The 13189-nt window shown below is 45.7% G+C and overlaps 1 protein-coding gene across 1 annotated transcript; it reads right to left on the reverse strand.

Annotated features, from left to right (window-relative positions):
• Positions 1 to 1108: 1108 nt before the first annotated feature.
• Positions 1109 to 3495, reverse strand: CD93 (CD93 molecule). The gene has a single exon (XM_063129716.1). It carries the CDS (start codon positions 3298 to 3300, stop codon positions 1474 to 1476), a length of 1827 nt encoding a protein of 608 aa, XP_062985786.1. The 5' UTR covers positions 3301 to 3495; the 3' UTR covers positions 1109 to 1473.
• Between the last annotated feature and the right edge of the window lie 9694 nt (positions 3496 to 13189).

Here is a 13189-nt window from a genome sequence, read left to right on the forward strand (position 1 = left end):
TGTTGATGACAATGCAGATTTCATGGTAAAAATAATCCAATTATATTAATACTCACTTGGATTTTAGCAACTGAATTGCTTATAGAAAGATTTCTACGGAGTGAAGAGAAAGATTTTTCAACGGAAATCTGGCATGGTACCAAACAAGGTATCAAACTTGCTATTACTGAAAAAAAATCTCAGTATCAAATGCACCTATTTGCAAAATAAACCTGTACCTATAAAGCAGGTGTGGGTGACCTGAGGCCCTCCAGATGTTTTGGCCTACATCTCCCATGGGTCCTAGCAAGTATAGGCAATAGTGAGGGATCAGGGGAGAATCCTAGAATAGCAGAGTTGGAAGGGGCCTACAAGGCCATCGAGTCCAACCCCCTGCTCAATGCAGGAATCCACCCTAAAGTGGATTTGTAGGCCAAAACAGCAGCAAGGGCCACAATTTGCCCAGCCCTGCTCTGAGGACTTTATTTCAAGAGAACTGTGCTGGTGTTTAGAGAGGGCAGGGTGTGATCCTGCAGCCCCATTTGCTTGTCCAGTATACACGCTTTGGCAAACATGTGTATAAATCTTGACATTCAGTGAAGTGTAAATAATGAAATCATCTCATATTTGGATTGTGTCCTGCCCTGCCTCACCTTGCACAGTGTCCATCACACATTCAGGCAAGATTTTTTTTTTTTTTAAAAAAAAGAATAATTAACTCTGCAAGAAACATTCAAAAACAAAATACAGCTAATTGACAGTATTTGCTGCTGTGAATGTTATGAAATAATAACATGAGGTAGAGCTGTGAAATAAACCCGTTTTACTCAACACTGAACAACTCTCACTACAACTGGAGGTGGAAATAATAAAGATAAAGGATAGATGCAAATAAATGTGCATGCACTGCTTTAAACATATTTTAAAGGGGACCATCTGATGCACAAACAAAAGGAGCCACAGAGGAGGGCTGATCCAGCATTCCAGCTATTCTGTGGGTGCTTCCAGATGGACAGCTCATAGCACTGCCAGTCAAAAGCCACTGTGCCACTATTCTGACTTTCCCTCCTTAACAGATCTTTTGTGCGGTAAAGAACAAGGTGGAAGATGGGAAAACATGGGAGGGTTACAACTTTAAGAAGATGGCATCCGGAGCGTCTGTAAAATTCTAATAATGAGGCAGGGCAATTGCACAATAAAAGCTTCGTCTGGAAGCATCCTTCCAAATGTCTGTCAAATAAGTTGCAAAGCTAGACTTGTACTATGGGAGGGAGAAGAACCCATTGTGGCTGCTCTTAAAATCCTGCCTCTGTCTTCACCCTCAGAGTTTCAGGTGGTACAACCAGGATGATTCCCCTTGCCAAATATGACGTGACAATGTTACTGCAGTACATATTTTTGCTTCCTTCAATTCCTATAAACACTCTCCCTTTCCACCCTGCCTCCAACTCACCATCATTCACTACCACGGTTACAACAAAAACACAGCGTTGACTACATGTACTCCTTGCTCCCCGCCCTGGCCTCCCCCTGATCCGGCATCCATGAGTAATTGTCAGCAGCACTCTTTGGTTTTTTCTTGTCTTTCTTGTCTTTCTTTTTCCTGTAGGTGACCCAGCTTAGAGCAAAAGCCACCAGTAGCAAAGCAGCCACACCACCCAAGGTATAATATAAGAGTTGCTTGGCGCTGCCGCTGTGATCGTCTCGGCTATCTTTTACGACGTGGTCTTCGGCATCTAGTGGACTGCTTAATGCACTCGGCTGGGAGGTGGAATCCTGAGATACAACCATTACGTCTTGCTCAGCTTGGACTGACGAGTCAGACCCCAGGTTTGGCATCTTTGACGCAAGATCGGTGTTAGCTGGACTCCCCGATTCTCCGTCTCCCTGGTTGGGTGGGAAGGAGGTGCTGCCCGTGGGGCTGGGGAGGCAAGAGATCGCATTGGGTGCCAAAATCCAGCCTGACCTGCAAGAGCACTGATAGCTGCCTAGCTGGTTGATGCACATATGTGCACAAGGCTCTTCCTGGCACTCATCCACATCTAAACAAGAAGCGCTATTGATCCCCTCCAGCTGATAGCCCGGATGGCAGGAGCAGAGGAAAGAGCCAAGCGTGTTCACGCAAAGCTGTTCACAAGGCATGTCTGTGGCACACTCGTCAACGTCCTGGCACGCCCAACCATTGGGCTCAGTAGGCCTGTAGCCTTGGTTGCAGTGGCATGTGAAGTTGCCCAGCGTGTTCATGCAGATCTGTTCACAGGGGCGCTGTGGAGCTCTGCATTCATCCACATCCACACAGGTCAGCCCGTCATCAGCCAACATGTAACCTGGGGAGCAGAGGCATTGAAAGCCCCCGGGGCGTGGCAGGCACTGCCCCTGACACGGACTGGAGCTGCAGTAGTCCACAAGGATACAGGACAGACGGTCCCCTCCAAGCTGGTATCCCGAATGACAAGCACACTGGAATGACCCCCCAGCTCGTTCTAGGCACTTGTGCTCACAACCTCCATTGCTGTAGCTGCAACCATAACGCGGCGAAGCACAAAAGGGCCCTGGGCTGGTCCATTCGGAGGTATTGCTGTTTGCTTGCGGCTTGCACACAAGGAAGGTGTTAGGCCTCTCCTCGCCCTGGGGTCCACACACCACTTCAGCTGAGGAGCCAAAGGGCACCGCTACAAGGGAGGCCGTCTCTACGCCAAAAGGGGTGGTGTATCGGACAATGCCTGGCCCCGCCAAAACAAGTGGGCGGCAGGTTCCCTGGAAGCCGAACTTGCACAAGTAGCCAGACTTCCTGTCAGCTGAGTTACTGCAGTAGCCATCTGCCCAGGCCAGTTCCTGAGACAAGGACGGAGCCCCCTGCAGGGTCACACACCTATTTAAGGTGCATGTTTCCCGGGGCTCCTGCCCCCAGTTAGAGTACTGGGTCTCCTCACCTCCTGTCACCCAACTGAAGCCCTTCAGCGGCTGATGTTTCTGGTAGCATTTGCCCTTCTCTCGACGGAGCCCAATCCACAACCTTACCTCTGTGTCTGTGCCAGCTTCTCCCTTGGGCACCTTGGCCAACAGTTGCCTGACAAGCAATGCCTCGTCTTGGTTCTTCAGGGTCATCAGGTTACCTCCGTTGTTTTTGCACTGTTGTTGAGCCTCAATCCAGCTGTACCTTCCGAAGTGGAGTGTGTAGCAAGCAGTTCCAGCACACAGGGCTTCCACCTCTTCGCTGGGCTGGGCCGTTAGTCCCAAGAGCAGGGTTTGCCAGAAGATCCGAAGGACTATCTCCATGTCTAACAAGTGAAGGAGCCGCGAACCTAATGATCTCCCCATTGCAAGCTCAAATTGTATAAATAAATCTTGCAGAGCACATGCTAAGACAATGAAGCTAAGACTGTTTGCCTCCCATATCCCTTCAGCCCAGCAGCTGGGTCCATATGCATCCTGTCTTGTTGTGACTCTTATTTGTCACCGGAGACTTAAGTTTCCTGAGAAACCTTTTATTGTTAACTGCAGCCCTTGTTATCCAATTTGGTTTAACCTATTATTATTGGAAACATCCTTCTTTTTATACCCTCTTTCGTCTTTCTTATTTTTAAACTAACCCTTTTCTTCCATGTGAGAATGTTGCTGGAATGCTCCTTCTCTTCTTTTTTTAAAGTAGTAAAACGTCACTGAACTTCTAAACCATCCAAATAGGGCCTTGCAGTTGTCAAGCAGTCACTGCAATATATATATAATTTTTATTTATTTGCAGAGTCATGTGATCTGGAGATAAGTTGCCCCACAGTTCTGCATATTTCTTTTCCTAGATGGAAAAACATTGCACAGCTCCTTCGTAATATTAATCTCACATTTTCATGATCTTTAAATAGACACAGAAGCCCTTAAATAGAATCTGGGTCATGGGAATGTCGAAGCTTTAAAGACAGAGCCAAGCTTTCCTGAGGTTCTGAACCAATTACTGCACAGTGTGAAGTTCTGATTCAGCCAAAGTTGATAAGCCTACATTACTGTTGAACTTAACAGGTTAGTAAGTAATGTATGTGTTAGCGGAAATACAAAGTCCTAATGCACGTCTGACTTTTAGGATATGCCATTATCCCACGCTCATTACTGGGCACTCACGGAGTTTGCTCAGGTCCCTCATACAATGTCGTCTGCCTCCTGCGCGCCTTCTGCTTCTGGTCTTCCTTGTGCAACACGAAAAACTCATTAAGTCTGATGTTCTTTTAAACTTGGAATTGCTGCTCTCTCCTGCTCCATGCAGGAGAAGCAGCGCCATTAGAACAGTGGACTCAATGGGCCTGGTGCTCGTTCTGTACTTCCTCTTTTGAAAAGAGGAAGTAACTGAGGAACGAAAACACAGGCGGAGAAGCGAATGTAGGGAGCATGTTAACCCCTGGTGTGATGGAGCTTTGAGTTCCATCACACCAGGGTGATGGAACTCAATGATGATGGGTTCATTAAATTTAGGATTCTCTAATTGGCAGCAGCCCTGCCTAGGGGTGCAGGGATTTAACCTGGGTCCTTTACTCACAAAGTATATGCTCTAGCGCTGAGCTATAGACCCCTTCCCACAAATCACCCGTAGGTTTCTACTGGGCAGTGCAACAGTGCCTCTTGCAACAACGTTCAAACTGCTGTGGTGTGGCTTATGCAGAGGCCAGGATAAATTGCCCACGGGGATAGGACGGCGCAAGACATTTTGTCATCTGAAGCACAGCACAAGATTGCTACTGCTCCCCCTCCCCTCCATTCCACCTACAGAAACCAAACAGTCTGCCAACTGAATCTTATGTCAACCCTGTTAATGGGACAGGATCCCCTACGTCACATGAGGGACACACAGCTCAGTCCTGCCAGACACACAGGCAGAGAGGAACAACCAAGGGGTTGCCACTGCTTCCCCCCACATTACCCAGCATCTGAGGACTTCCTCAGTCTGGCTAATGGTAGGGCCGGCCCCTGACAGTGGGATTGTGGGTGAGCAGGGGGAACTGGGTGTGTCTTAGAACCCAGAGAAACAGGCAGAAAATGGAGATGTAGCAGAAGCCAACCTGGAAGGGAAAACCAGGGATAGGTTAGGGAGGCAGGCAGGCAGGCAGGAAGGAAGGAAGGAAGGAAGGAAGAAACAAACAAAAATGCTATAGAAGAGAGACAGCGAGGTTGGTGGGTTGGTAAGTAGAATTAGGGTGACCATATGAAAAGGAGGACAGGGCTCCTGTATCTTTAACAGGTGTATTGAAAAGGGAATTTCAGCAGGTGTCATTGGAATATATGGGGAACCTGGTGAAATTCGCTCTTCATCACAACATTTACAGATGCAGGTGCCCTGCCCTCTTTTAAATCTGGTCACTCTAGTATGGCTCCTGCACCTTTAACTGTTGTGATGAAGAGGGAATTTCACCAGGTTCTCCATATATACAAATGACACCTGCTGAAATTCCCTTTTCTATGAAACTGTTAAAGATACAGGAGCCCTGTCCTCCTTTTCATATGGTCACCCTAGTAAAGTAATATGCCACTGTCTCCTTTTTTGGGGAGCAATGAGTAGGATCCCTCCCATTGACTCGATAGGATCCCTTCCATTGACTCCAATAATAATAATAATAAAATATTTCTAACCCGCCTCTCCATCCCGATCAAGGCGGGGAACAACAACAGGCACAAAACACACAAATACAATCAAAACACAATATACATTATTAAAACTTCCTAAAAACATACTAAAAGCATCCCATTCTCTGATGGGCCTTCCCCATTGCCTCCTTGTCCCCCACTTCCTCATCCAAATATGGAAAGTTGTTCTTCTGGAGTAGGGTGACCCTATGAAAAGGAGGACAGGGCTCCTGTATCTTTAACAGTTTCATAGAAAAGGGAATTTCAGCAGGTGTCATTTGTATATATGAAGAACCTGATGAAATTCCCTCCTCATCACAACATTTAAAGCTGCAGGAGCTATACTAGAGTGACCAGGTTTAAAAGAGGGCAGGTCAACTGCAGCTGTAAATGTTGTGATGAAGAGGAAATTTCACCAGGTTCCCCATATATACAAATGACACCTGCTGAAATTTCCTTTTCAATACTACTGTTAAAGATACAGGAGCCCTGTCCTCCTTTTCATATGGTCACCCTATTCTGGAGCAGCTTCAAGGATGTGGTGGGTGTAAGGTGTGGCCTCCGATATTCCACATTTGCATTTTAAAAGATACCAGCATTAAACTACAGCCAGGGGGGATTCCACACGTCGTACTGAGGGCGCTTCCATGCGCCCGCAGTGCGCCCGCAAAGCGATTGTGTAGCTTGCCTGGCGAAGAGACGAGGAAGAGGCGTCCTTGCCGCTGCCGCCGCCGCCACCCACCTCCCTCCTCGCCGGCCGGGTCGGAGAGCTCGTCGGAAGAAGGCGGGGTGGAGAGCTCTCCACCCCGCCTTCTTCGGCCGAGCTCTCCGACCCAGCTGGTGAGGAGGGTGGCAGCGGCGGCGGCAAGGACGCCTCTTCCTCGTCTCTTCGCCAGGCAAGCTACACGATCGCTTTGGGGGCGCATGGAAGCGCCCTCAGTACAACGTGTGGAATCCCCCCAGGACTAAACAATCAAACTTCAAATGGCAAATCAAAGGGTGAGTCAGGCCCTTGGCACCAAGGAAACCAAAATGACACCAAAATAAAGAATCCTCACCCAAGCCTACTAAACCCAGGCCCGGTTGCTACACACAAAATAAAAGTAACATCTGGCTGGCCCTAAGTTACCCTGCTATGCAACAGGGTGGAGCAACATGCTTCAGGCAACACTAAAGTGGGGAGAAATGCAAACAGGAATTGGGGTCTGAATGGTGTAGAAAGGTGTTTTGGTTTTTAAGTGCTGGCTCTAGCAGACCATTGGGCACCATTTGGTACAGACAGCAAAATAGAGTGGGCCAGCACTAAACCCATTAACTTCTTCCCAACCAATGTATCAGTTCCAAATCATGATGATGATGATGATGATGATGATGATGATGATGATGATGATGATTTATTTCATTCTATACCACCCAGTAGTAAAGTTGCCACAGGAAGTCTTCAAAAGCAACATATCCAATAAAATCACTAGTATGATCTCCACAATAACACTTCCTCAAGTTTAAAAGCTTCATAGCATAGAATCTGTAGGACATAAATTATACCTTGCATAAGTGGCTATATCGGGTGATACTCGTCCAGCATCTTCCAAGCAGTTCTGAATGTATTATATGGATGTAACGTGGAGCCATAGGTGTCACATGGTTTCTGAACCATCAGTGGCCAATTGTGAGGCTTAATGTGTAAAGGGGTGGGTGGGTGTATGAACGCTCTCTGGTTTGTGAGTGGTCAGTGTGTGCGATCTATCAGCGATGCATGTGTGGTTGTAAAATACATGGCTCTATGAACATTATTGACTCCAAAAAGCAGCCTGCCTATTTGTCCTGTCAGATTTCAGTCTGGAAAGCAGTATTGCTGATTCTTTATAAACTGCCATTGAGGGCTCCTCCTTTGTGTTATGCAGAATTAACTCTGCCTTCTACCCTATCAAAATATTTTGACAAAGAAGAATCAGTCATGCGTGGGGCTAATAGCTCCAGCTCCCATCACCTATCACATCCTTCCGCTCGCATTCATATATGGTTGGATTGGTCCTGGGTTGGGAGAGCCCATGGGGTGTATATATCCTGCACAATCGCTATTGTAAATAATACGCGGAAAGTTCTTGTGCAAAGTGACTGGCTTGAACTTCCATAGTGTTAGGGTCAAACTAGACAATACACTGAACCTACAATCCTATATACACATTTACCTGTGAGTAAGTCCTATTGAACTCTGTGTGCTTCCTTCTGAGTAGACATGTATAACAATGCAGTGCAAATGCCTGTATGCATTTAGCATGTCTGGTTTTGATTATTTAACTATAAATTGTGGGGATGAAGGCTGATCAGGATTGGAACCATGCCACATTGGGAACATGTTTTAGCCCTTTCTTGCCATGCTGCAATCCCAAAGAAAATCCTACCCACCCCGACCAACACACTTCTACCTTTTTTCTCTTACAGAAACTCGAAAGCAAAGAAAAATGCCCACATACTAAGCTCATTGTTTTTGTACATTCTTTGCTTTTATCCTAAGAAATTGTTTCCATATATACTCAGTTCCACAACTCCTGCCACTGTGTGGTGAATCAAATTCAGTTATAGGTTCATATTACTTTTCAAAAGGCTTTCAAACAGCAAAGACAAGCATAGTTTCAGTAGTGTTCCTATTTCACAATTCCTGCTTATTTCAGTGGGGCTCGCAAGGGAGAACTTCCTGGTGGATTGTGCCCTTCATTTATCTTGGGGACCCAGCAAACTCTGTCTTCCCAAAAAGTGTTCGCTGTGGTATTGTATTCTGACTTTAACATCCTGCACGGATATCCTGTAGCAATGTCTTAGCTGCTTATCTATTGAATCATGTAGGTTCTTCTCAATCACAGGAAATGTCCGCAATGTAAATGATTTCTAATGTGTCTAAGGTATAGTCTGCTATATTGTAAGTAGCCCTCTAAGATGTGGATAAAGCCAACGCACAATGGGAGGGAGCGCTCCAACCTCATTCTTCTCCTTCCTTGCGTTTGTTGCTCTCTACTTGTGGAGGGCGACAGGAGGCCCCCCACCAGTGTTCTGGCTTGCATGGAAAGCCGTCACAAGTAGAGGGGTGACAAACATGACAAGGGAGAGGACTGATGCTGAAGTAGGGTGACCATATGAAAAGGAGGACAGGGCTCCTGAATCTTTAACAGTTGTATTGAAAAAGGAATTTCAGAAGGTGTCATTTGTATATAAGGAGAACCTGGTGAAATTTCCTCTTCGTCACAACAGTTAAAGCTGAAGGAGCCCTGCCTTCTTTGTTATCTGGTCACTCTGGTATAGCTCCTGCAGCTTTAACTGCTGTGATGAAGAGGGAATTTCACCAGTTTCTCCATATATACAAATGACACCTGCTGAAATTCCCTTTTCTATGCAACTGTTAAAGACACAGGAGCCCTGTCCTCCTTTTCACATGGTCACCCTAGCTGAAGTGCTCCCTCTTGTTGTGTGTTCGCTTTATCTACCTCGAGAATGCCTGATTAGGGCTAGTGTTACAAAACTTCAGAGGGGAAGGGTATCTAAACTGTGCGAGATTAAAGGACGAACTGCACATGAAATCCTGACCCTCGGTACAGTTGCCTTGAGCAAGCTGGCAGCATACTAGGCCTCAAGCCTGGCCTAAATCACTTTGCTGCCTAAGGTGAAGGTCTGAGAGTCCAGGCCAGGAGCTCATGCCATCAGCTTCAGAAGGGACTATCAGTTGCCTTGAGAGGCTGCTAGGGCAGCCATGCCCCCCACCCCTCCCTGGTGCTAATTTAGATCTGCCTGCCTGCCCTGATGGAAAGCAGAAGGGGAGAAGCCTAGGCCAGGGAGCTTGTGCCATCAGCTCCTGGAGAGACCTTCAATTGGCCTGAGAGAATTCTCTTGCCCTCTTGTTTGTTTGTTTGTAACGTTTGTTTTACTATTTCAAATGCTTGAGTGCTTTGGCAGAAAGGCATTCTATTCCTGAAATAAATAAATAAATAAATAAAATGGCCTGGACACCCAGATACACAGAAGCTGTTTATGGGAGACTGTTCTCCTGAGGGCAGCAGGGTAGCTAGCTTAGGAGGTGCAGCACAAGCCCACAAAGCTCCTTCCTCCAACACCTCACTAAAATGCTTTATACCCCCCAGCACCCATGGCCTGAAACATCTGCATCTCTCTGCCTTATGGTAGGGCCAGGCCCATGCATTTCCAAAGCTGGAAGGGATGGAGACCTACTGGGGTAAATGAGTTGCTGTACATGATATTCCTTCTCCAGTCCAGCAGCCAGGAGAATGTGGATATACATAGTTCTGAGCACCAAACTTTTGAGAAAGGAAGACAGGGAGAGCTGCATTCAGCCTCTCCCCTCCCTGTGCAACCGCTGATAGGTGCAGTTGCCCATTTTCTAAAAGGGCTCTGCATACACAACTTTTGCTGCACACAGCTGGATTGAACTAAAGCTCTGTGTGCACTTAGGAAGATTTCTATTCTCTTCACTGTAGGAAGAGAATGGAACATACTCATAGGGATTTCCTGCTGACCACCACATTCATCCTAACCCAGCATAGGCAATCCTCTGAATGACCTTTTGGGAACAGTTCTGCACATGCAAAACAGTGGCACCCAGGGTCCAGGGGTGGAGAGGATAAACCTGTTTCTAGTGTAGTGGGTTCCTTGGAGGGGAAAAGGTGGGATATAAATAAATAAATAAATAAATAAATAAATAAAGTGCCCCTGGACCATGCATGGCAGCCAAAGATTAGTCCTGATCACTTTTTTGAGGAAGAGAGAGAAATTAGTCTAGATACTCTCAGGATAACCCGTCTCCCATGCACATGTTCAAGCTTCTGTTTCTCCTCCATTGACAACTGCGAAGGTCTCCAAGATAAGTGTCCACAGATGACTAGGCTGACCATATGAAAAGGAGGACAGGGTTCCTGTATCTTTAACAGTTGTGTAAAAAAAGGGAATTCCAGCAGGTGTTATTTGTATGCATGCAGCACCTGGTGAATTTCCCTTTTTTAAATACAACTGTTAAAGATAGAGGAGCTGCAGGAAACATGTCTGTATTTTTGGAGCTCCAGGAAACATGTCTGTGTTATCACAGGGCAGCCATGACTCAATCCATAAATCTGGAAAGAGTCTCAGAGCCAAACTGGAAGTTACATAACACTAAAGAGTTTATGTGTGCTTGTTTGTTTGTTTGTTTGTTTGTTTGTAACCAAAAGCAACCTTGGTGATCTGTTGGTGCTCATTTTGTAGTCATTTTCCTGATGAGATGCAGCTGATGCTAGAAAATATGTAGAAATAATTTCATCGCATTGGAATGAACACATTGGCATCTTTGGGGAGTTTCTACTGTGCTGCTATTTTTCTCATTTTCTCATTTTTTTTCTCCGTGAGAGAGCTGCTGCAACAGGCTAGAACTGGTAAAGTTAGGGCCAGGAGGGCAGCCTATTGTCAAAATGCACCACAACATTCCCACCTTTTACTTGCTTTCCAGATTTATCACTGAGGCAAGCTTTTTTCCTCCACCTCTCTGGAGGATAACAAGAGTCTCACACAAAAGTCTAGAACTTAGCAGCAACATAAACCAATTCAGGTCTCTATGGGAGAAATAGAAATATTTAAAAATGTGTGGTTGTATGGACCGATTGCAGTGTAAATGGACTTAAAGGAGAGTATATGAAACAAATGGCTGTGAAGTAAATTGAACAACACCTCAAAATGAGCAGCAGCTACGAAGAAATGTTAAAAACAGTAAGAGCTTCAAGGGCAAACATGAGGAGAATGAGAAAAAGCAGGATTCATTCTGAACTAAAGAAGCTACAGAGGACCCAGAAAACAGGAAGTAAATTGTACTGATTATAAGAAGCTAGGGAACTGAAAAAGGTTAAAGAAACTTCATAACCTCAAGAGGAAGACTAAAAGATCACGGCTGATGGAGGTTGACAGGCCATAGCTAGACCTAAGGTTTATCCCTGGATCGTCCAGGGGTCAAACCTGTTCATCTAGGTGACCCACAGGGGATCCAGGGCTCAGGCAAGGGTGAACCCTGGATGATCCCAGGATAAGCCTTAGGTCTAGCTGTGGCCATACAGAAAGAGAATCTGATGCATTTGTATGCTCCAAAATAAGATTCTCTTTCAAATAGGGCAGAGTTATTTAAACCTTACTTGGATGGCCCTAACAGTGGAAATCTCTCATCATTTCGGAATGTTATTTTGAATGGTAATTTCCTGTCCTTTTCATAAAGTGATGAGCCCTGGCCTTTACTATGCAAAATTGCAGCGTCCTTATTGGACACTGTTTTGAGCAGTATTAAACATATATAGAACATTGCTTGGGTGTGCAGTAAAAGTTCTAAAAATCTCTGTGTTTGTTCATGCAGGGTTATCTATGTGTTTTGGATAGCCTGCTTTTGATTCCAGTATCTCCAGGAAGAAGGTGCATTATCTTCTGACAGTCCTGCTGCCAAGAGCAGCACCTCATTGCTTTTTGATTCAGGTGCCAGGTAAAAGTTCTTGGACTGTGATTGAGCTCTTTCCTTTTCTGACCCTATAAAGTTCCTCATTTGGCAATGAAGAAATCCTGGACATAAATTAAAAGGGGGCAGCAGTTCATTGCAGTTTTCCTCAGCATTATTTATTATTGTTGTTATTTATTTATTTATTTATATCCCACTTTCTCTTAAAGGAGCTAAGGACAGTGTACATGATACCCCACTCATTTTATCCTCATAACATCCCTGTGAAGAAGGAAAGGAAAGGAAAGGAAAGGAAAGGAAAGGAAAAGAAAGGAAAGGAACCTCTCGTGCAAGCACTTGAGTCATTGCTGACTCCTAGAGGGACGCCTGTTTTCGCTGACGTTTTCTTGGCAGACTTTGTAGCGGGGTGGTTTGCCATCGCCTTCCCCGGCCGTTATTACCTTTCCCCCAGCTAACTGGGTACTCATTTTACCAACCTCAGGAGGATGGAAGGCTGAGTCGACCCGAGCCGGCTGCCTGAGAACCAGCTTCCGCTGGGATCGAACTCAGGCCGTGGGGAGAGTTTTGGCGGCATTAACTGCCGCTTACCACTCTGCGCCACACGAGGCTTATATGAAGTATGTTAAGCAGAGCCATAATGAATGATTGGCTTAAATTCACCCAGTGAGCTTCATGGCTTCATGGATCTCTCCAGTCCTACTCCAACACACTAACTGCCACACTACATTAGCACTCAACATCTGCCATGCACAATCGTCCAGAAATATAAAGTATAAACTCCCTCATTTCATCTCACAATGAACAATCTTTGCCTTGTCCTGATAGAGCAAGGGTACAAATCCCATGAGCAGTCTGGGGCAGAAGGAGAGGCCTCTGCTTTATTAATGTTTTTTAAAATATTTCATCATAATAAGCTCTGATGCATGTCTCTCGTAGTGCTGCACTAGTCATTTACACTGTTCACGTAAATAAGTTTGATTTTACATTTTTATTTGCTTTTACTTAAGGAGGCATCAGTTCAGATACATCAGTATGTCACAAATAGTCACAGACTGTGGCATGGGGTGGGGAGGTTCCCCAATAAACGGTGTGATAGGATGAGTTGGTGATATGAGATGTCCTCAGGAA

This window comes from Elgaria multicarinata, chromosome 7 (genome assembly GCF_023053635.1).
Source record: "Elgaria multicarinata webbii isolate HBS135686 ecotype San Diego chromosome 7, rElgMul1.1.pri, whole genome shotgun sequence".
Taxonomy (NCBI): Eukaryota; Metazoa; Chordata; class Lepidosauria; order Squamata; family Anguidae; genus Elgaria; species Elgaria multicarinata.

Excerpts from the sequence above, each read along its gene's own strand:
- CD93 (XM_063129716.1), bottom strand. The coding sequence starts at position 3,300 with ATGGGGAGATCATTAGGTTCGCGGCTCCTTCACTTGTTAGACATGGAG.